The 22,860-nt window shown below is 49.9% G+C and overlaps 5 protein-coding genes across 5 annotated transcripts; 4 read left to right on the top strand and 1 right to left on the bottom strand.

Moving 5' to 3' along the window:
• Window positions 1-821: 821 nt before the first annotated feature.
• Window positions 822-1,365, bottom strand: DEU56DRAFT_841348 (uncharacterized protein; the record flags this gene model as incomplete). Its single annotated transcript, XM_041354989.1, has 2 exons — window positions 1,253-1,365; window positions 822-1,194 (listed from the first exon to the last, which is right to left on the bottom strand). Coding segments are annotated over exons 1-2 (472 nt in total), but the record flags the coding sequence as incomplete, so codon positions are not given.
• A 4,142-nt stretch (window positions 1,366-5,507) lies between these two features.
• On the top strand, window positions 5,508-13,889 carry DEU56DRAFT_178682 (uncharacterized protein). Its single transcript, XM_041344932.1, has 22 exons — window positions 5,508-5,648; window positions 5,704-5,837; window positions 5,892-6,138; window positions 6,188-6,393; window positions 6,456-6,539; window positions 6,590-6,674; window positions 6,722-6,869; window positions 6,925-7,027; window positions 7,082-7,632; window positions 7,682-8,886; window positions 8,942-9,106; window positions 9,159-9,270; window positions 9,320-9,455; window positions 9,507-9,709; window positions 9,760-11,177; window positions 11,233-11,630; window positions 11,679-11,821; window positions 11,875-12,659; window positions 12,710-12,743; window positions 12,792-12,935; window positions 12,988-13,244; window positions 13,289-13,889. Exons 1-22 carry the CDS (start codon window positions 5,613-5,615, stop codon window positions 13,724-13,726), a joined length of 7,032 nt encoding a protein of 2,343 aa, XP_041201567.1. The 5' UTR covers window positions 5,508-5,612; the 3' UTR covers window positions 13,727-13,889.
• A 1,211-nt stretch (window positions 13,890-15,100) lies between these two features.
• Window positions 15,101-16,553, top strand: DEU56DRAFT_178600 (uncharacterized protein). The gene is made up of 7 exons (XM_041344931.1): window positions 15,101-15,247; window positions 15,301-15,423; window positions 15,480-15,521; window positions 15,570-15,612; window positions 15,660-15,856; window positions 15,918-16,114; window positions 16,167-16,553. The coding sequence occupies exons 1-7, from the start codon at window positions 15,202-15,204 to the stop codon at window positions 16,365-16,367; spliced, it is 849 nt and encodes a 282-aa protein (XP_041201566.1). The 5' UTR covers window positions 15,101-15,201; the 3' UTR covers window positions 16,368-16,553.
• A 1,148-nt stretch (window positions 16,554-17,701) lies between these two features.
• On the top strand, window positions 17,702-18,856 carry DEU56DRAFT_761718 (uncharacterized protein; the record flags this gene model as incomplete). The annotated part of the gene is made up of 7 exons (XM_041350579.1): window positions 17,702-17,729; window positions 17,786-17,908; window positions 17,965-18,006; window positions 18,055-18,097; window positions 18,145-18,341; window positions 18,402-18,588; window positions 18,637-18,856. 7 exons carry the CDS (start codon window positions 17,702-17,704, stop codon window positions 18,854-18,856), a joined length of 840 nt encoding a protein of 279 aa, XP_041201565.1.
• A 1,076-nt stretch (window positions 18,857-19,932) lies between these two features.
• Window positions 19,933-20,457, top strand: DEU56DRAFT_905292 (uncharacterized protein; the record flags this gene model as incomplete). The annotated part of the gene is made up of 4 exons (XM_041356708.1): window positions 19,933-19,942; window positions 19,986-20,065; window positions 20,120-20,377; window positions 20,436-20,457. Coding segments are annotated over 4 exons (369 nt in total), but the record flags the coding sequence as incomplete, so codon positions are not given.
• Between the last annotated feature and the right edge of the window lie 2,403 nt (window positions 20,458-22,860).

Genomic DNA, 22,860 nt, shown 5'->3' with positions numbered 1-22,860 from the left:
TAAACCTGCCAATCGAAGATTAGCACCGCCTTGTAAAATTCATACTAAATCGCTCGCCCACCTGGCCAACTTGCCCCCAAAATAATAGACCAGTAAACCAACCAGTGAGTGGTGATCAACTTGGTCGCCCCTATACTTGATCACAAACCGCGGCAGAGTCAGATTGATCCACCAGAATACGGTAACGAGCTATGACTTCTGAATCATCTGCAAAGCCCACCATCAAGGAAGCTTCGACCTCAGCACAAGCCAAAGGACCAACTGCAAAGCATAAGTTTGAAGGACATGAGAAAGCGATTTGGGATTTCGTCTTCTTGCACGACAACGTCCACATTGTGAGCGGTTCTGGGGACGGCACGATGCGGAAGTGGAACTGCGATACAGGACTTACTGTTGGGAAACCATGGAAAGAGAAGGGCGGAAGGATATATGCACTGGCGCTTTCACCGGACGGAAAGATCATTGCGTGCGGGAGGGATGACGGAAGCGTTCAGCGGTGGAACACCAACGGGAAGATGATTGCAGGCGTTTGGAAGGGTCATAGCGACTGGGTGCGGTCGCTCTCGTGGTCTCCCAGCGGGGATCATCTTGCAAGCGGATCCAACGATGGAACAATTCTGATTCGAAAAGCGAAAGACGGAAGAGTCGTGGTGGGCCCGATCAAGACGAAGCAGTCCCATATGTGTGCTCTGGCATATTCACCTTTGGGTGACAGAATTGCTTCAGGCGGGGATAACAATACGATTTGCATCTGGGGCACAAAGTCCGGCAAGTATGTTGTTGGCCCGGGCCCTCTCAAAGGCCTGGGGAACAGTAATGTGGGTAGCGTCCAAAGGGAAAACAAATCCTATCAAGAAACCTGTTGCAGGAGCCTTCGATGCTCGAACGTGAATCTGAGTCGTGATTGGTGTGGTAGTTGGTCACAAAGTGCGATGGGGACGCGTGCGATGATGGACCTCCAATGGCTTGTGAAGATTGAGCTGCATTGACGGCTACGGCGTGCGATGATGAGCCCCCAGTAGCTTGCGAAATTTGAGCTCCATTGGCGACCACGGCATGCGATGATGGCCCTGCATGTGCAGAGACTACTTGCAACGATGATGCGAGGTGTGACGAGTTGGCATCTGAGGGAGGAACACTGCCCGTCACCGCCAATGGCTTTGTTTTGCGTACCCGCTTCATTGCGACATATCCCTGCGAGTTCCATCACTGGTAAGAATACAAGTGTCCAGAAGATCAAACTGAATCTTACCTGGAACCCGCGCACAGCATATATCTCAACGACCTCGGGATGTTTCATTGCTGGAGCAATGTTGGTGTCGGAGAGGTCTTTGCCTCGAGCACGCATCATCCTCTTCCAGAGGTTTCGATTGTCTTTGCTATCGAGATCGTCGGGGTGAGCGGGATCATCAGACGGTGGGCTCTGTGCGTCCATGAGAGGCTCGTCTCGCTGTTTGTCTTTATCCTTTCTGGCGCTGAGCTGATCACCCGCGGAACTGCGCTGAAAGCCGTGGTGTTAAGGTGACATTGTGGGAGAGCCGAAACGACACTTACATTATTGTCACCTTGCTCGCCTTCACCTTCTGGTACTGTTTGGTTGGCTTTCATGGTTGCGAGCTCCAATGATAATTTTGAGCGAGCATGACGAGCGAATAACTTGCGCTTCGAGCGTTCTTTGGGAACGGACTCGTCTTCCACTGGGTGAGGGCGAGAGAATACCATCAGGAATCGGCGAGCTGAAAATAGGCGGGGGGAATGGGAGCCAGACGTTGCTGATGGAAGATATTAACACGAAGACTACAATCACATGTTGTCAGTACTATGTAGTTGCTTGAGAAACACAAGTTTTACCTGAAAGAAGTTGTGATATTGATCATCGTGCTCATCCTCGTTGATACCATCACCCCCAGTAGCATCAGCCTGCAACAGTGTTGTGAGCAAGGAAGACAAATAGTCAAATGTGAAATCCTGACGTTGAGGCAAGATGGTGATCGTGATGATGATGGGGAGTTGGGCCGAGTTTCCTGCTGTATACTTTGACTGTCACTTTGTTGAGGAAGTATGGGTGCTGTAAGCTGAGGAGCTATGTCATTGACAGACCAGAGAGTGAGTTTGTTGTCGTCTCCGCCATATGCTAAGTATCTCCCATTTGGAGAGAATGACACATGGAAAAGCCCAGCTGGGTGATCCTGGCTGAATGGCTGACTAAGTGGCTGGAGGGACTCTGTGTCCCATATTTTGGCAACACCGTCAATGCCCACGCACGCCAGAACAAATATTGTGTTTGGGTGAAAGTGTGATGGAATATAAAAAATTGTCGTGCTGGAAGGAAAGGAACTCGAGCAGGTTCCCTGGTTTGCTGTCGAAAACACGAACAAATTGGTCGGATGCAGAGTAAAGTTTTGTGTTGTCCGACGACCACACCAAGGACAATGATTCTTAGTGTTGGCTTGGTTTTCTTGCCATGCGTATGTTAGGTTGTATCTTTCCTTTGTTTTGAACCTTTTTTTCGCGCTGGCTATCAAACTCGTTCTGCCACATCAGTAATCATTCACATTATTTACGGAGTCAATATCATGCTTTGGTAAACGAGATGATAGCAGCAGATATCGTTGTTGTCCATGTACGTATATAAGCCTTGTCCAGGGCAATCATCGATATAATGGATCTCGGAATAAATGTACAACAGGATTGGCAAGTACAATTCTACGTATGTTTACTGCTTGAGGCATGGGTAGATCATGCATCGTTCATTGGCTGAGATTGGCTAGCAGTCGGTTGCTTCTTGCTGGGAGAATTGGGACCTACGAAGGAACTGTGCCAGGTAATTGATTCACATTTAGATAGGCTTGCGATATCGCTCGTGTGCGAAGTATCATGACTAGGAGTGGTCACCTCAATACCCAGTTCCCCGGCAGTGGATCACAGCGCGCTACCATGGAAAAACCTAGGACTCTGCGGTATCTTCCATTACGAGGTCGTGCAATTACAGTCACTGAATATAAAGCGTCCATCCAAAAAGAACGCATCGTAAAGCACCTCATCCAGGTCTTAAACTTCTATATCTATGGGAGCAGCCCCAAGGGAATGGCGCAGTCTCCGTATGCTGATGAGAAGAGTGATGTCTGGGTCCCAGGTGATATGATAGATGACCTGGTTGTTACCTGCAGTCTAGTTGGGTGACATGTTCTATGCGTTGCAAGTCAGCACGGCCATCGAATTGAGCAAAACACTCCCTTCGGTCCATGTCCCATAATCGGATGTCTTCCTCAGTAGCAACACCATGGACCATCCACGTCACACCAGTTGGGATTACATTGCATCTGCGCCAGACCCGCACACACGGTTCATCGCACACACGCTATTGGGCAACTCCTGAGGCCTGGAGCGCTCCTCAAACCATGTAATGACGAGGTAAAGGTTAAAGCAAATAGATAAGATATCTCCACTCACCGAGGGGAAAGGTTTCTCGTTCTCCTCACGCGAGTTTTGAACCTGGAAACGCTGCGAAGGCAAACGAAGAGGATGTGACGACCGTGAAGATCGCAATGTAGATCTTCTAGAGCGGCAGGTGCGCTACTGATCGCTCATGAGGCTGTAGTCATTCAAGGCCAGGAGGTAAATGCATCATATCATCGGCGTCTTGATTGCTTGTTGTGTTATTATGAAGCTCGTAGCCCTGAAGGAAGAATAAGTTAGAGGTCGCTTTGAGAATATCGGTCACACATTTACAGCAAACCAATAATTTTTATACCATTGGTAGGCGCACCCGGCACTGATATGCGACATCGCTTGGGAATGCACCAAGTGGACCAGACCACAGTGTAAACTGATCCCACGAAACACAAATCAGCGGGAACTCGATTTAAATCAAACACGTAGGTTGATACGTGATAACGTGGCTCTATGGGTCGCAGATGACCATGTATTACCACTTGAAGGAAAGAAGGAACTGACTGACGGAATCCTGCCAACCACATATCGGAATTCGCTTTTGTCATGTGAAAACAGCCATGTAAGAGGGTGGTAGATATTTGAGAGTGCAATTCGTGTGCCCACGTATTGCATGGACATGCATTGATCGTACCCTGAGTCCCCTGAAGGATATCACAAAACAGAGCACAGACCTCGGTCCGAGCGCCAGGTTCGAGGCCACATTATGTGTTTCAAAAGAACATTCATCACGGCAACATCACGGCGCTTCGCAGAGGCTGCCAATAACAATGTGGGAAATTTTCCATGCGTTGGTTACAAGGTTAACTTTGCACTGCGTCGTCGGAATGCTCAGATTTACTGCAGTCTTATTAAAAACGCATGCTGACTGACATGCATCAATTTTTTTTTCGGGTTATACAACTCATAGACCTGGACCGAAGACAGGGTGAGAGGTCGTTTCGTCAGTAATACGAAAGTACGGTAGATCAGCGCGCGAAGTGTCGCAAACGAGAGAAGGGTCGCACATTTACTACTAGTAGTCACTATCAGACTCGTCTGCGGAGATGGTTGGTAGCTGATAGAAATACGTGTCAATGAGGATTGTCACTTGAACGAGAGAAGGAACTGACTGGCAATCGAATCACTGACATACTGCCACGTCTCCGCTCAACCTTGGCTAAATTATGCTCCACCAGCTTGAAGTCATCTAAAACCGTCATCAAAAATACCTGTTGGATGGTGGTAGAAATTCGAACCTGCAGAGCGGCGCGTGTGGGGCAGAGGAGTATCATAGACATAGTGCGGATTAAATCACACAGTCACAGTGTGGCGATGTTGATATGAATCAATGATGTTGTGTTCGGATGTTGGCAAAGTCGGAAAGGTACTTAACATAAATCAATGTAGATATTTCGTCAAATTGCCCCCGTTACCATTATTTAACCTTTCGGTACAGACACGGAGGAAGAAGGAGGAAGAAGCCATGATTGTAGCGTAGTCAAAAACCAAGAAATAACACAAAGGCGAAATAGACCGGCAGGAGTGAGAGAGAAAAAGTCGACACCAAATACATGCAAATACTAGCCGGCTTGCACCCTCGAAATTATGTCCAGGTTCTAAGGATCGCCCCCGCCGGTAGCGTTGACCTTTCGGTAGTCTCGACGAGTCATTGTATAGTGTTTTCGTCGCATTTGATTTCTGTTTTGCAGGCCTTATCGACTTTCCCCCCCCCCCGCGGTGACTTCGGACAGTGGGGTCTTTCTGCGGCAGTGCGTGTCGAAATTGCTGCGTTTCAACTTTCCGTTGGCACAACAGAAATTGAATTGCCAAAAAGTCGTTCGTGCGCTGGATGTTTACGCTGGTCTCCATGAGGTTTACCAACTTCAAGTGCAGCGCTGGCATCAACTGATCATGAGCTGCTCAGGAAAGATTATGGAACGGATGACACGAACCCATCGCCACCTACATGTAAGATTGCCACGAATACTTCCTTACCTTAGACTTCCAGCCATGTCATACATCCCTGTTCCAGAATCACCACTGAGAGTCGAAGTCCTGTCTGGAATTGCGAAATGAAAACTACCGGCCGTAGTTCCCAAAGACGCAGGACCGCCCGGTGTAGCTTCAAAAGGGGTTGGTTTCGTGGTTTAACATGACCCATCCCCACATCAGATATCATGGCCTCTTCACACGAATACTTCCCTATTGCACTGGTAAACTCGCGTCCGAACTAATTGGGTACTAGGCTGATGTGTTTTATCCATCCAGGTCGGTATTTCTGCAGAGCTTCCAAGTGGCCCTCATGGAACAAGCAACCTTGACTATCAGTCGTTTTTCGACTTCCTCATGAATGAGCACCAAGCCTACGAGAAAATTCCAGAGGATAGGTTCAACATAGATGCGTGCGTCTGTCTCGCTTAAAACATGCCATCCGTCATTATTGACAATGTGCTCAGTCTTAAGGGATTGAATATCGGTGAAGTGGCTGCCACACATGGCGCATTCTTGAAAGATTTGGATTTATTCGATCCTATCGAATTCGGAATCAGCAGCAAAGACGCCAGGATGATGACAATTGGAACGCGAAAGCTCATCGAGCTGTCATTCCTTGCCTTGTTAGACTCTGGAATCGATTATCGAGGCAAGAATATCGGCTCTTACATGGCGAGCGTCGCCCATGACGCCTGGATGATTTCTGGCGAGGTTTGTGACACCTGTCTTATATCTCGCTGTCTCATTCCTAGTATCTCAGGATGAAACAGAAGCCCGCGGTTCATTGGCTTATCCCCCTGCAATGATTGCTAATCGTGTATCATACCACCTGGACCTACGCGGACCTTCCATCCCCACCGATACTGCTTGCAGCTCTAGTCTTTCGGCCTTCCATCTCGCCATCCAGGCCATACGTAATGGGGAGTGCGAAGCGGCGCTTGTGGGCGGTTGTCAGTTGAATCACAGGCAAGGATTTCTTTTCAGCAGTGTTTCAGAAAATTGAAGTTTGAAACACCTTAATCTAATAGGTTTGTGGATTGGCTGGCATACAGTCAAGCTGGGATTCTAGCACCGGACGGTAAATGCAAACCCTTCGACGCCTCTGCTAATGGGTGAGGCGGCTTTTGAGTCTGCATGGCACATTAATTGAGAATCATTTAAGATTTTCCCGGGGAGAGGGTGCCGTTGTTGTTGTCCTCAAACCGCTCGACCAAGCTCTCCTCGATCATGACCACATCTATGCTACGGTGCGCTCGTCTCCGGATCGGATATATGTCGTTCTCATTTTTCACAGGCTCTGGGTACTGGAATCAATTCGTCCGGTTCACTGGCTCCTGCAAACTCCCCTGTAGCTTATGCTCAAAGGGAAGCGATGTTGAGAGCTTTCAAGCAAGCCGGCCGTCAGCCACATGAAGTTGATTTCGTCGAGCTTCATGCCACAGGCAAGTTCCTGAAATCTAGACCTTTGATTGTTTGTAAAAACGTGTATGACCATAGGTACTGCTTCTGGAGATCCAACGGAAGCAAACTGGGTTGGAGAGAGCTTCCTGAAGAACGACAACAAGGAGCTCCTTATAGGTAGTGTGAAAGGAAACATAGGGTATGTTGTTCGGAATTAGGATCACAAATGCGGTCTCATTCTCCTTCCATCTAGTCACCTCGAGATTACAGCATTTCTTGCGTCACTTTGCAAGGTTTGTTCCATGTTTCAATCAGGAATCATCCCTCCAAACGTCAATTTCCTCGACCCTAATCCCGCCATTCATTGGGAGGACTTCCATCTTCGCGTCGCCTCATCGCCAACCTCGTTGCCTTGTCAATCTCCTACTGGACTCTCGCTGGTCTCGTTAGCGAGCTCCGGAATCGGTGGTGCCAATGGTCACTGCGTTGTTGAGGGCCCTCCTGCCACCAAGCCTGTAATCCCGTTCTGGCAGTCAGGTAGTATTCACGCACCTTGTCTTTTGGTTGCGGGCGGCCTTTCGCCGCGTTCAACGGTAGCCATAGGAGAGTCTATACAAGCCATGGACAGTGAAACATTATCTTCTGTAGCAGCGACCTTCGGACGTCGATCCAGGTCCACGCCTTGGCGTTCTTATGCGGTCACTTCGTCAAATTCTCCCCCTCGTTTTACTGAGCCGGTTCTCGCTCCCCGTACTCCCCCACTCGTGTTTGTGTTTTCGGGACAAGGTCCTCAGCACTTTGAGAGTGAGACATGATCCCAAATAATTTATGAATTGATGCTAATTTTCGTCAGTGGGCAGAGAGTTCTTCAGCTCCTGCACTGTCTTCAATAGGAGCATTCTTGAAATGGACGAAGTGCACAAGCGTACAACTGGATTTTCGCTCATCGCACGGACTGGTCTTTTCACTCAAAACGCTCCTTGTGCAGAAGCACTCGGGGACGTCTGGCCTATTGCATTGACTCTTCCTGCTCTTACCATGCTTCAAATAGCGACCTTCGACGCTCTTGTGAGTCTGGGGATGAAGCCTGCTGCGATCGTGGGCCACTCTGCAGGAGAGACCGCGTTGTTATACGCATCTGGAGCAGGTTCCAAAGCCATGGCTGTGGAGCTTGCGATCGCGCGCGGACGGGCTATGTCAATCGTCGAAGGCGCGATGGCGGCAGTCGCATGCTCCCCCGAACAGGCCCAGAAAGTTATATCTGAGGTGTGCGCCGAGCGGGGGAATGCCATTTTGGATCTTGCCTGCTATAATACTCCTGACGCCATCACTCTGTCGGGATCATCTGCCGACATCGACCTCGCAGTGAAACGCGCGAAGGCTGCAGGATTTTTGGCCAAGCGATTAAATACTACCATTCCTGTGCATTCCAAACTGATGGACGTTTGTCGCGACGAGTTTCTGCGCCTGGTGACAGACATATTCGATCGCTATCCCTCGCAGCCCCCTAAAATCCCAACATATTCCACCGAACGCGGCATGCTGAAACACGACCGATTCAGCGCAGAATATTACTGGTCCACCACGCGTGGCCCAGTGCAGTTCACAGGAGCAATTCAGCGTATGATTCACGACATCGGTACTCCGAGCTTTTTGGAAATAGGACCTCACCCAGCTCTTGCTGGTTATCTGCTCACTCTCGGGGGCGAGACAGCTACTGTTGTCTGTCCTCTGCGGAGACCCAAGGGCAATCAAGGAGAAGTGGTTTCTTTCCTCGAGGCTTTGGGGAAGCTGGCGGTTGCTGGACATTGCTGCATCGACTTCAATGTTCTCAATGGATGCACCGCAGCAGACGTCCCAAAACTACCCGCCTACCCCTTTTCCCGCAAGAAGCTCTTCCTGTACCCAAATTCTTCTTCCATGCAGAGAATTCGTCAGCCTCGCAACGGGCCGTTGAATTACTCTCCGCTTCGTATCAACTCGCAGACGCACCCTTACCTGGCTCAGCATGTGATCCAAGGCGAGCCTATCATGCCTGCCACAGGTTTCCTTGAAATGGTAAGCACGCACTCGCGAGATCTGAGGGTAACCAAATTCGATCCGTATTTTCCAGGCATTGGAATATGGTGCACGACAATTATGGGACATCAACTTCTTATTCATGCTCTCTCTATCTGGGGATCAACCGGTGCCAGTTGATGTTAGCATCGAAGGACCTCGTTGGTCGGTGCGCTCTGCTCTAGTAAATCCATCGCAATTGCCCGGTGCACCCCCCCAAGTACGTGAAACGGGTGTTTCGTTCTTCGCTCTACGACTCACCGACGGTTTAGTTTGATCGTCTGCATGCTGATGGCTACCTATCTCTGGATTCTCCATGGTCAACCTTGCCGGCAGTGGACATCCAAGTGATCAAAGCACGCTGCACGCAAGTTAGCGTTGAAGGTCCGTCACGAATCGCTGTCGGGCTTCGTCACTCACCCGACTGTCACAGGTTTTTATGAAGGGTTCGAGCACTTCGCTCAATATGGCCCAGATTATCGGAGGATGTTGGATTGCTACCGGGGTACTAACGGAGGACACGACGAAGCACTGATACAGATCCGCGGGGATGTCGGGGACCTTCCAGGGTGCGATCATTCGTTTTGTTTGTGGTGAGATGCTCATGTGAAAAATGACAGACTGGAGAAGTTCAAGATCCACCCCGTCATCTTCGACTCCGCAATACATGCTCTGGTCCATCCAATGTTCACCTGTCTCGCAGACAAATCGTTGTATTATCTTCCTTCTCATCTGCACAACCTGACGATCCATGAAACACTTGTTACGTCCCCATTCCCGCGGTCTCTCTATACTCATGTTGTTTTCCGCCAGTGGACACCTCGTGAGTTTGCTTATGATTAACAGCTTGTACGGTGACTCATACCAAAGAAGAATCTCTGACGTATGATGTTACCCTCCTGGATGAGGATGGAAATCGTCTCTGCACGATGGACTCATTCGAAGTTGCCCTTCACGGAGAGTCCTCTCTATACGAGCCGAGACGTCGCTTCGACTTGGCGTATGAGCCCATGCCACTCGACCTGTCTTCGTGTCGTCAGCCAACCCAGCAAGAATTACCGGCGCACGACCAAACCAGCGATAACTCGCTGGGCCTATTGGGTATGGATGCTGCAACGTCATTGTCGGCTCCGCTCGACGTCATCGTTTACGAGCACGGAAAAGGGTTAGAACTTCAGCCGATATTATCCGCACAGGACACTGCTGCTCCTCGCACTATCTTTTTCACGGCACTCGCTGGTGTTGACGGAGACGAAGCCGTTGGGTTCGTGCGTGCCTTACGGAAGGAATATCTTTCATGGACAATTCGCGTCATAGTGTTCGACCCGGCTTGGGACGATGAAAGCATAAGACGGGCGGTTGAAGTCGTGTCCAAGATGCCCGAGGTGGAGACGGAACTCGTGGTGGACGCATCGGGATCGGTACATGTCCCAAGAATAACACTGTGCGAGGGTCCGAAGAACGTCTCTCCTTTCGACTTCCACGAGCCATGGCAGCTCGAGAAGTCGGCAGTCGTTCATTGTTCGTCTCCTCCTGTGGATTGTCGTTCGGCTGTCGTGCATGTGCACAGTGTCAGCCGGTCGGACGATCAGATATGGACTTTCGTTGGCTCCCTGGGCAGTTCTCGCAAAGGTGTCATGGGGATATCCGCTTCTCCCATTGGAAACATCATCACCTCGCCACTTGATAGCCTGGTGGATGCCCCTGCGTCCGTGGGTGTTGATGCGTTGACGGGTCCTCCCGTTCTCGCTATCGCTGTAGCAGTCCTTGCTGTTGGTCCTGCATATTTTGAGAACCCGGGAAGGTTCCGCGGAGAAATCCTTGTGACACATGCAGATACTCAGACTAGCATGCTAATAGCTCAACTCTACCTTCTCCAAGGCTTTTCCGTCGTTACTCTAACGCAACATGCGACGGACTCCGAAATCAGCCGTCTCCCAAATGGTCATTTCAGTATCATCGTCTCTGAATACAGAGACGCGGGAACGCTTCATCTCTTATCGCGTCTCTTGACGGCTAACGGGAGGACGTTCCCGTGGAAGCATCCCACGAAAGGCTTGCAATCGCTGCTCGCCTGCGACCCGTGGTTGGTCGGTCACGCCATTCGTCTTGGATCAAGCATAGCTGGCAACGAGCTCAAGATTCGCATGCGCAACCTAAGCGATATCATCACCACAAAGCCCGGCGATCTCGTCCCTGTGAAGAAGCGTCTTTTCAGCGACAAGAAAGCTTATATACTGGTGGGAGGTGTCGGCAGCCTTGGACTTCAGATTGCCCAGTGGATGTACAAGGTCAGGACGTCCGTTTTCGCCGAACTCACTTAATCATGCTAAGTCGACTAATTAGAATGGGGCTCGGGAAATCGCTCTGACTTCTCGGTCTGGGCGCGCTGGAATTCTGCGCAGGGGAGACACTGCATCTCAGCGCATCATCACATATCTCGACAACCTACCGGATTTAAATTTACGCATCGAGGCAGTCGATGCCCTCAGCGAGGATGGTATGAAAGCGTTGGTACGAGGACTCCAGAATCCGCTCGGGGGATGTGTGTTACTCTCCGTGGTTTTGGCGGATGGCCTCTTTTCTGGTCTGTCCACTGAGAACTTTAATGCGCCATTCAATGGGAAGATTAGAGGATTCGAGGTGCTATGCAACACCATTGACACAAGCAAGCTGGATTTCTTGATTTCGATCTCCTCGGTGTCGGCACTTTTCGGGAATGCGGGACAAACTAATTATGCTGCGTACGTCTTTTGAGTTGTGTGCGTAAATCGACGGCTCACATTCCTTAGAGCGAACACCGTGTTGGACGGCAGACTGCGCGCCATGCCCAACGCGTTCTCCATTGTGACTCCCGCAGTCACAGACTCATTCGTCGCTACATTGAATCCCACAAAGCTCAAACGCTTGGCAGATTGGGGGATGTCGTCTCAGAGTGAGTTGTCCCCTGACCATGACGATGCGGAACTCGAATTCATATTTCCTCAGGGATCGTCCAATTCATCGGTGAAGGTATTCAAAAGCTCGCTGACGGCCCTTTCTGGCTCTATATTCCGGAATTCGAATGGGAAGCGGTCCGCGCCACGCTGGGAAATGAACAGATGTATACTCACTTATTGCCCGAGCGGACGGTCGCAGAATATGGAACGTCGACCTCAAAGGATAGTGTTTCGATCAGTGACGTACTGTGTGCCACCCTGGACATTGCGCGCGAAGACTTGTCTCCCGACGTTCCTTTAACGGTGTATGGTTTGGATTCGTTATCTGCTGCGAGGTTATCCTTTGCCTTGAACCGCTTCTTTGCCATCAGCCAAACCCAACTCCTTGCAAATGTCACCCTTCGGAGTCTAGAAGCCCGGTTAGAGGACCAGCAGCCGTCTTCCCTCTCTGAAGCAGAGCAAAGCAGTGCATCTTTGCTTCACAAGGTATCTGAGATGAGGTCCTTGGTTTCCAAGTACACGTCTGGATTCAAGAGCCCCAAGACGCTGCTGCCTTCCTCTCCGAGGTCACGAGACTGCGCCGTTCTTATCACCGGTACTACAGGCATCGTGGGCGCACAGCTTCTGGAATGCTTGCTCCGTGCACCAGAAATCAGTCGCATATTTCTTCTCAACCGTGCCAAGCCCGGAACTTCGACCATGTTGGAACGTCACCAAGAGATTTTCCAGACACAGTCCCTCGACCCTATGGGACTGGACACAGACAAGGTTGTGTATTTAGAAGGCATTTTGGATAAAGATTACTTTGGGCTGTCACCTGACACGTTCAACGACGTGAGCACTAGTCTTCTTATATTCCAGTATTGAGGTTCATCCTGTCTTAGATGGCTCGAAACGTCACCCACATTGTACACGTCGGTGAGGAGTTCCTTACCTTATTTCACATTCATACTGAACAGCCTCTAGCTTGGCCAGTGGACTTCGCCATCCCCCTCGCTGCGTTTGATAACGCTCTTCACGGTCTGCGGAACTTGGTGGACTTCGCCATTTCCTCGCCCTGGCAAGTTGCGCCTCAGTTACTTTTCACAAGCTCATTCGGTGTATTGAGTGGTGAGGTGCTTTGGGTCATCTGACATGCACTGAACAGCTGATGTTTTGGCAGGTCTGGCATCGTCGAGCGCCGTAGAAGAGGCTCTTACACATGACCCCAGTATATCTGTTGGCACGGGGTATATCGAAAGCAAATGGGTTGCAGAGCACATCTTGGCGGCGGCGGCTGATGCCACGCGACTGAAACCAACTATTATTCGCGTGGGGCAACTCACTGGAGGGCGCAATGGCAACTGGAAAACAACGGAATGGATCCCATCCATGATCAGTTCAGGCCTCCCCCTCGGCTCTTTGCCTAATCGTTCTGATGTGAGTTCTATTGATTGCCGTCCGACTATCGCTGACCTTTGTAGACTATCAATTGGCTTCCGATTGATGTCGCGGCGGCATCGATGGTGGAGATGTTCGATTCACCCCCTGGCGTGTATCACTTGATCCACCCAAGTCCTGTTTCATGGACTACTCTGATGCAGGAAGCTGCTCGCATCATGAACATTCCGCTGGTCCCGTACGCTCAGTGGCTCGCTTCTTTGGAGAAACAGGCGTCGTCACAAACGGCAACAGCGTCGCAAAATAATCCTGCACTGAGGTTGCTTGATTTTTTCAAGTACACTGCTCGCAGAAAGAATCTCACTACGAATACCGAGGTCTTTTTGGGGCCGGAGCTCTCATGTTCTAAGTCATTGCGAGAATCTCCGACGATGCGATCAATTGTTTCAAACCCGCTGGGAGCGAAGGATGTAGCTAAATGGATAGGATACTGGCGCAGCGTTGGCTTTATTCCCGTTTGATTCATATTCAGCACCCTCCTGTCAATGTAGATACGTCTGTCCCCATACTAACATGCAGTTCTACATATCTAGAGCTAAATCGACATACTATGATATCACAGAGAACGCTCTGTTGAGGACAGTGGAGCTACTTTAAACTTACCAGCCTCAGCTGTAGACACTCAATATCTCGACGGCCAGTGCCACCCTAGAATTGAACGAAAATACTAATTCAAGCACGACACAGGGGGGATCAGTGTTTTCTTGGTGCTGGTAATGACGGTTCGGTCCCCTGACCACTGGCCCGGGCCAGCATCCCGTTGTCAGGGGAAAGCAAACACAGAGTTGGTGTGACCGTGCAAGGGACCGCGGCGACCTTCCCAGTCTCTGAATCACCGCCACCCATATACCAATAACTCTGCCAGTGCTCCGCCTTATTATTATAATCGCCTTCCGGGAACGTTTTCCTCAGTGTTGACCACCACCATTCCATGTTGCAGTGGGCCGATGATCTTCTCGGATGTCCACCTCCCCCTTCATCTTTTCTATGTGCACTGTCATCAAGTTCTCCGCATGGAATTATGGCAATAGAGATGCTGACCTTCAAACATCCTGAGAGAATCCTGGTGTGACACAGGTGATTTCCTGTTGCTGGCTTTCGTGCTGGGCGCCGCTGTTGACCTGGATCTGCACCGCTATGCTCGGCGCATAGCATTATATCAACGCTCGGTGGCAAATGCTGTTATTAGCCTCAGTGATGTTCCGGGCAACGTAAGACTTAAGTACATGCTTCCCACGTCCGACTCAGTTTGCAGACATTCCAATGTCAGACAACCTCGTAAAATGGTTCAGATACGACCTGTCTGCGGCATTCTTATTATCTAGGGCAATGGAGTTCATAGCGATGCCGGTGGGGCAATTGACGGTTTGAATTCAGAACGCCGGCCCAACGAGGTGCGTGATCCATTTGTTGACGCGTTGTTTGCAACGGTCACGTGTCATTCAAGTTGTCCGTCTAATTAGTCCGAACGGTTGTCACTCGTTTTGCTTTCACTGGCAGCACGGAACGGAAAGCCCGAGGACCTGATGCCATTCCGATCGATATCGCATCATCGACGAAGGTTCGAAAAATGGTCATGTGTACCCTCCCTTGGCCAGAGTAACTCATGTACTTCCGAGGCCCGAGTATCTCTAAGGCAAGACTTTTTTTCATCCTATCTTCGCATGCAACGATCACGCTGGCACGGAATTCATCGCTATCATAGGTTTCGGATCCGGAGATATCGAGGTTAACTGTGAGTGCGTTCTACTGTGCATTGATTGACGTGCGAGAGGAAGTACCTCGCAATTACTGAGTGACATAACATCCCGGACACCACACATTTTGTGGGACTTCCAGTCGGCTGGTCTGCATAGCCCTGCAGGATGTCATCCCTGCTGTGAACATCGCATGTGGTTGTGAAATAATCTTGGAGACGTATACACAGGGTGCGATAATGGTATTTCGCTCCCCTCTTGTATCTTACTCCCCGCGACTTGTCGGTGAGTGGATAATAGCCAATATGTTGTACTCTTCTGTTTATCATCTTGAAAAGTCACGGGGTCAGTATCGCATGCGATTGCTATACTCTGCACCATCTGCAGGCTGGTTTACAGAGGTTGGACGCGTCAATTATGGTGGGAAGATGCATGGGCGGCATTTGCACTGATGTCAGACGGTAGGGTGTTTCTTTTGTGCTGCCTTGCTCAGTAAATCAACTACTGTATCCCCCAGTTATCTGCCTGGTATGGATCTGGACCCCTACTTCGAGAAGTTGTGAGTACTTGACTTTACACTCCAAAATTTATCTCATGTTCACGCCAGTACCGGTCTGGACCTTCGCTGTGGCTTCTGCCTCCGTCGTGTGGTGCGCATCACAGTTCACACAGTTACAATTCTGACTCATTATTCCAGGGCCGCGCGCATGAGCATCATTTTCTCCATCATCCGAATCACCAACCCTTCAGGTGACAAGATCCACAAATGGATCACTTACCCCATCGCAGTATCCTTCGTGTGCATGTGGGCCGCGCTGGTCGCGTACAAGATCAGCGTGTGCATTTACTACTTGTGCCGGATGACCCAGGCAGTGGCACTTTCCCAACTGATCAGTCAGTACCCCTTTCTACTTTCTGTGCCGGATATGGTCCTCAAGTTATCGGGTTTCTGCAGCTGATGTCATTGCGGATGTTTCCCTCATTGGTGCGCCGCTGCAGTTGTGGAAAAATGTAAAGCTCTCGCGCAACAGCAAAATATTGATCCTGTCTGCATTTGGCTCATCGCTTTTAATCACTGTAATCACAATCCTGCACTCGACAATGCTCTTCCAGTCAACCACAGAAACTACGCTCATCATCGCGCACGTCAAGGTGAGCATACATCCATACTTGCATCCCTCTGCAAACTTCTCATGGCAATTAGGCCGCACTCAGTCTCGTCATCTGCAACTTCCTGGTGATAGTCACCTTGGCATATCGCATGTGCTGGAAGGAAAGACTCGATCTCGACCAGTCGTTCACATCTCCCGGAATCTTCTCGAGCGTTGTCGTGACACAATTCCCCTTCAACCCGAACTCCAGGACGTCACCCTCTGTCCAAGAGGAGACAAACCAAGATAAATAAGGACGGCGCGGACTATGCAGAAGATGAAAGACGCTAGCATTCTTTCTGCCACAAAGGGCATTTCCACTGAAGAATGGAAAGCTGCATTGGAGGATAGCGGTTGGTGATCGGGAGATGTGCGTTTCTCATTATATAACATAACCGGGGTATGTTATATGCTGTACGGTCTTAAGTTTGTCGAATAATTGGGATTTCAAATTATCAGTGGTTTACCTTCCAAATATCGTTCATTGCGGTCTGGGTGCTGGTTCGAGTCACAAATCTACATCTTCGTCATTCTAACTCGAAGGCCATGATTCCACACCCAGGTGTTCTTCAATTACCGCAAGGCGTGATAGTCCTGCCTCTGGCTGTGACTTCTTGATGAGTTAGATGGACTCTCTGCTGAGACTACTGGCGCTTATGCGCAGCACAGTGCGAAATCATAGACGAAGTTCTCCTCAAGTCCGTCTCAATCGTTGCCGACATTTGACAACACAACATCAGTGTCCAATTCACACATGCACCATAAGGTATCATACTCCCTACAATTGTATCCATACATCGTTTCTACATTGTTATAATGCTGATGCTGTTTTGCGATGTATTGTACTGAAGCAAGTGCTGTGCGGGATTACGGTCTGCTCAGACTCTGCTGCTCCGCATCAAATGCAACGTACAATGTAACGTAAGCTAAGAGTACATGCTTCCCACGTCCGGCGCACAGTGTACACAGACATGCCAGTGTTGGACAATCTCATTAACTGATTTGCTACGAAGTTCATTACCGTATTATCCATCATTCGATCAGTTTCTGCACATCCTGGTCGTCGTGTCGTATCACGTGCCACTATTTTCAAAGTCGCGTAACAGTTCTAGTGGACCACTTGGCACTCGACCCTTTCCACAAATAGGATTCATCAACGAAGGTTCGAAAAATGGTCGTGTGCGCGCCCCGTGGCCGTATGTTGTGGCCGCTGAGGCCTCCGAATATCCTATGACAAAACCTATCTTCGTCTGCAACGATCCACACAGGTCCAGACTCGGAATTCATTGCTATCGAGGCTCTCTGCGAGTGCGTTTTACTGTGCATCGGCTGGCGTGCGAGAGGAAGCACTTCGTTATCACTAAGTTCCATGACAACGGACACTATACATTTTGTGAGACTCTGCCAGTCGGCGGCCTGTCTGCCCAGCCCTGCAGGACCCAGGTTGTGTCACTGCCCAGCAATGCCCAGAACGTCGCGTGTGATCGCCAAACTCGGAGAGATGTACCAAGGGTTCTCTTGTGTCACATATAGCAGGTGAAGGTTCAACATCCGATGGTAATGATTGCCCTTTCCTTGTTATGTGATCATGACACCTTACTCCCTTCGACTGGTTGGTGAGTGGAAAGTACCCAGTGTGTTGTGCTCGTTGTTGATTATCTTTTGTGGAAAGTCGCGGCTTCGGTCTCGCAATCGATTGCTATACTCTTAACCATCTTCAGGCTTGTTTACAGAGGTTGGACGCGTCAATTGTGGTGGGAAGATGCATGGGCGGCGTTGGCGTTGGTGTCAGACGGTAGGGTTTTCCTTGCCTACTTCCTTGTTCAATACACCAAATATTACATCCCCCAGGTGTTTGTCTAGCATGGATCTGGGTTCGTACTACGAAAAGGTGTAAGTACTTGGCTCCGCACTCGCAAATTTGCCTCACGTTCATATCAGTACCTGCCTGGACCTTCGCTGCGGCTTTCACCTCCGTCGTGTGGTGCGCATCACGGTTCACACAGTTACATTTCTGACTCATTAGTCCAGGACTGCGCGCATGAGCATCATTTTCTCCATCATCCGAATCGCCAACCCCTCAGGTGACAAGGTCCACAAACGGATCACCTACCTCATTGCAGTATCCTTCGTGTGCATGTGGGCCGCGCTAGTCGCGTACAAAATCACCATGTGCACAAACTACTCGTGCCGGATGACCCGGACAATAGCGCTCTTGCAACTGACCAGTTAGTACCCTTTCTGCTTTCTGTCCCTGATATGGTCCTCAAGTTAGGGTGTGTCTGCAGCGGACATCGCCGGTGATTTCCCCCTCATCGTTGCACCGCTGCAGTTCTGGAAAAATGCGGGGCTCTCTCGCAACAACACAATATTGATCATGTCTGTTTTCGGCTCATCGATTCTGATCACCATCGTTACAATCCCGCACTCGATAATGCTCTTCCATTCCGTCACAGAAACAACGCTCATCATGTCGTACGTCAAGGTAAGCACTCGCCTTTACTCGTATCCATGTACGACAAGAAAACGTGACGGAAATCAGGCCGCCCTCAGTCTCGTCGTCTGCAACGTCCTGGTGATAGTCACCTTGGCATATCGCGTGTTCTGGAAGGAAAGACTTGAACTCGACCAGTCGTTCACGTCTCCTGGGATTTTCTCGAGCGTCATCGTGACACAATTCCCGTCCGACACGAACTCCAGGACATCACCCTCTGTCCAAGAGGAGACAAACCAAGATAAATAAAGACGGCGCGGACTAGGCAGAAGATGAAAGACGCGAGCGTTCTTTCTGCTACAGAGGGCACTAGCACTGACTGAGGGATGCACAACTACATTAGAGGATAGAATGGCGAGAAGCGATTGATTGACCTTACAACACAACAGTGGTGTTTTATATGCTGTACGGTCTCAAGTTTGTCGAACAACTGGGATCTAAAATTATCAGCGATTTACCTTTCAAATTTTTCATCATCACGGCCTGGGTGCTGATTCGAGTTGCAAATCGTCCACTCGTTCATCTGAATTCAAAGCCGGCAGCGATGTCCTAGTGGCTGGCAGGGACTACAAAGTGTTGTATTGTCTTCTGGGCGGGGGTAGGGCTTCAAACGAGCAATAGATGGTAAAAGTTCGGAGAACATATGAACAGCAACATGGGCTATGAAGCAAACGATAGCTAGACACGAGAAGCTATGTTGCTGAATGGTTGTTGTGTTGCCTGGAGTATGCACCGAAGCGTAGTTCACGATACTAGAGTGATTGGAATTTAGTAAAGTGTATGATTGGGGATCGTAGTTTGTAAAGATCAAACCAGCCAAAAAGCTGTATTGCGGCATGAACCTGTGAATGGACGATTAGCGCCGCCTCGTGGAATGAACGCCTTCCACCTACAAGACATAAATACTCGCCTACCTTGCCAACTTGCCCCCAAACAACAGACCAGCAGACCAACAAGTGAGTGCTGATGACTTGTTCATCCCCATAATAGATCACCGACCGCAGGAGAGTCAGACTGTTCCACCAGATGACGGTAACGAGTTATGACTTCTAAATCCTCCGTAAAGCCCACCCTCTGGGAAGCGTGGGCAAGAATGGTGTTGCACAACTGTGGGACACAGAGTCCCTTCAGCCACTTGCCCAGTTAAGCCAGGATCACGAATTCCTTTACCATGTGTCGTTCTCTCCAGACGGGTACCATCTAGCATATGGCGGAGACAACAAAAAACTCACTCTCTGGTCTGTCAAAGACATAGCTCCTCAGCTTGCTACACCCATACTCCCTCAACAAATTCAAGAAACTCGGTCCAACTCCCCATCATCATCATGCCTCGACGTTAGTACTTTCACGTGTGACCACTCGTCTGCCTTGCTCTCAGTGCTGTTGCAGGCTGATGCTACTGGCGGTGATGGTATCATCGACGAGAGGCGCGATGATCCATACAACAACTTCTTTCAGGTAAAACTTGTGTTTCTCATGCAACTGCACAGTGCTGACAACATGTATCTGTAGTCTTCGCGTCAATCTCTTCCGTCGGGGACGCCTCACTCCCATCTCCCCCGCCTCTTTTCCGCTCGCCGCTTCTTCAAGGTCTTCTCTCGCCCTCACCCACCGGAAGACGAGTCCGTTCTCAATGGACGCTCGAAGCGCAAGTTCTTCCCTCATCGTGCTCGCTCAAACTCATCCCTAAAGCTCGCAACCATGAAACCCAACCAACCAGTACCAGAAGGGAAAGTGGGAGAAGGAAATGGCGAGCAAGGTGACAATGATGTAAGTGCCTTTCCGGCTCTCCCACAATATCATCTAAACACAACACGATGGCTTTCAGCGTGGTTCTGTGAATGATCCGCTCGGCGCCAGAACGGATAAAGGCAAACAGCGAGACGAGACTCCTACCGACGCGCAGAGCCCACTGCCTCATGCACTCACTCGCCCTGCCGACCTCGATAGCAAATATAGTCGAAACCTTTGGGAATGGCTAATACAGGCACGAGGAAACAATACTATATCCAGTTCCCTGGATTTCAGTACTCGGCCTTCAAATGCACTTAAATCAATACCCCGCCAGCCTTGGCACCGGAATTCCAACCCATTTCCCGTAAGATCTTCCAGACGTCTCGTTGATGTGGCCGCTTGCCGCGACGAAGATGTGAGCAACTTGTCATTGCTGCTCTTTCATATCATTTAAATCACTGTGCAGAGATACGGCATTGTCCCTGAATCTGACGCGGAAGCGGCTGCAGCTATGCTACGCACAAGCGACAATGAGGTCGACAGTCCCATGCAACCAGGTCAACCTGCAGTGGGGGCGCAAGTGTCTCACGGGTGGCCCACACAAACACAAGCCTTGACCAGCAGGCCAGAGGGAGACGTCTATGAAGGAGTAACCTGCTGCGGATTTTTCTTTGGCTATCGTCGTCGTTCCAACTCACTTCAGCCATGATGTCATTTTCTGAGACACTTTGTCACTCAATCAATTTCTTTGTTTGCATAGTAGATGGACCATCTCATACCCAGCTCTGCACCATCCGATGTACACGAGCGGTAATATATTGCATAGCTGACCACATGACATCATCTCATTCGAAAGAGCCGCGTCCCGAAACCCAATTGACTGATATGCATACTTGATGCATACCCTCTGAGAGTTGTCCACGGTTCACTGCGAGTCACTCATTTGCGATCGCGCTGGTCAAGTACTTGAACGCTGGGTAGAAAAATAACAAATTGCATTTCAGGTTCAAGGAACTCCGAATGCGGCTGACGACAAATTATCCGACTCGGTGATCTTGTCGCCCCAGTGATAGTGACCACTGACTGGGACCTTTGTTCCTTCGATCCCTCAGATAGCTCACGACCTCGATCCAGCAGGTGCTGTCGTGAGGCATGTTTCCGAATTTTGCAGTATGCACTAGCTGGTTATTCAGAGTCGGATGTCCTCAGCTTTGCTGTGAGTAGTCTTTGCGAATGCGATGGGGGGTTTGGTGTGGGCAGCGTAAGTACTCATTTTGTAAGTTTTTTCAATGGCTGTTCTTTCGGACAACTTCATCCCCCAGAGATGGGCGCTGGCCAATGTTCTTGTGGCCCTGTGGGGCATGCTTATTTTGTGAATAGGAAGCCTCGACGTTGGAGCATCCGCGTCTCTCAAACGCTTGCTGTTCTTGGGGTTTGTTCAGGCTTTTGGATGGATTGGTGGAGTGTTGGTGGGTGCGGCCGATATTGATGACATCGACAGACTCGAGCAGCGAGGTACTGCCATGGGCATTTTCTTTCGGGTACCGACCTTCCAGTTGAACACGCATCGGCACCAAACTTCGTTGTCTTGAAGCCGGGGGAGGCTTTCGTTGATCATCGCGCTACTAGTAGCGCCCAGCCTTCGCCACCTGCTGTCACGACTCTACCTGAGCTTTCCAACAATAGCGGATGTAAAGGTGGGGCTACGTCTCCAACTAGTTTCTGACCACAGTAGTTCCTTCGGTCATCAAAGAATAGGACGATGCAACACAAACTGTTCGAGAGATCAAACGTCCATTGAAGTGTTTCGCTTCAAGCTGTACATAGACCAGGCGCAATCAATTGGATTGGAGATGCACAAATACAAGCTGAATATGTGAGATAGTGCGTCAGAAGTAAAGACCAAAACATGGTGTGATACGGCAAGCACGACGCAAGGCCCGAAAACTACGAAGACTGTGCTCCCGGGTGTTCTTCAGGTGCCGCAAGATGAGATAGTCATGCCTCTGGCTGGGACTGACTGGCCATCGGATTCAATTCGATGTCTTCGCGCTGGACAATTTGGACCCTACGACACTGCATCAGGTCATCCGTAGAACAATTGAATGTGATTTTAATACCTGGGGCTAGGCATCGAGACATTGAGAGTCACTACCTGTTCATTGTCAACTGGTGCGGCGAGGCGAGATGGTCCTGCCTCAGGCTGTGATTGAAAAAAAGTCGCTGGGTTCAATTTGACTTTTTGGGGGGCGTTAAATTGGGTCCTACAGTAGTACATCAGTGAAGCTATTTAACGAGCATATCACCTGGTGTTACCTGATAGTAGGTATGCGAACGTTAGCAACAGAATGCTCGGATTCGTCATCCGAAGGGTCGTCATCATAGACTGGCCGTGGAACCGGTTTCTTCACCTTTTTCTGGAACCAAGAAAGGCAAAAGAAGAGCACGTATGGTCGTTCTCCATCGTCCACACCAACGGCATCACCCTAGTGAAGGATAGGGTCAGATCTCAAGAAAAC

The sequence above is a fragment of the Suillus clintonianus genome (assembly GCF_016758775.1).
Source record: "Suillus clintonianus strain FC179 chromosome Unknown DEU56scaffold_167, whole genome shotgun sequence".
Classification (NCBI taxonomy): Eukaryota; Fungi; Basidiomycota; class Agaricomycetes; order Boletales; family Suillaceae; genus Suillus; species Suillus clintonianus.
The sequence above is the reverse complement of the archived record's forward strand: the minus strand, read 5'-3'. Positions and strand labels throughout refer to the sequence as shown.

What these genes read in the sequence shown, in the direction of transcription:
- DEU56DRAFT_178682 (XM_041344932.1), top strand. Translation starts at nt 5,613, where the DNA reads ATGGCCTCTTCACACGAATACTTCCCTATTGCACTG. An exon ending in CGTCGAGCTTCATGCCACAG is followed by an intron (nt 6,870 to 6,924) that starts GCAAGTTCCTGA and finishes GTATGACCATAG; the next exon opens with GTACTGCTTCTGGAGATCCA. An exon ending in CACCTGACACGTTCAACGAC is followed by an intron (nt 12,660 to 12,709) that starts GTGAGCACTAGT and finishes ATCCTGTCTTAG; the next exon opens with ATGGCTCGAAACGTCACCCA.
- DEU56DRAFT_178600 (XM_041344931.1), top strand. Translation starts at nt 15,202, where the DNA reads ATGGTATTTCGCTCCCCTCTTGTATCTTACTCCCCGCGACTTGTCG. An exon ending in GGCACTTTCCCAACTGATCA is followed by an intron (nt 15,857 to 15,917) that starts GTCAGTACCCCT and finishes GGGTTTCTGCAG; the next exon opens with CTGATGTCATTGCGGATGTT. An exon ending in TCATCATCGCGCACGTCAAG is followed by an intron (nt 16,115 to 16,166) that starts GTGAGCATACAT and finishes CATGGCAATTAG; the next exon opens with GCCGCACTCAGTCTCGTCAT.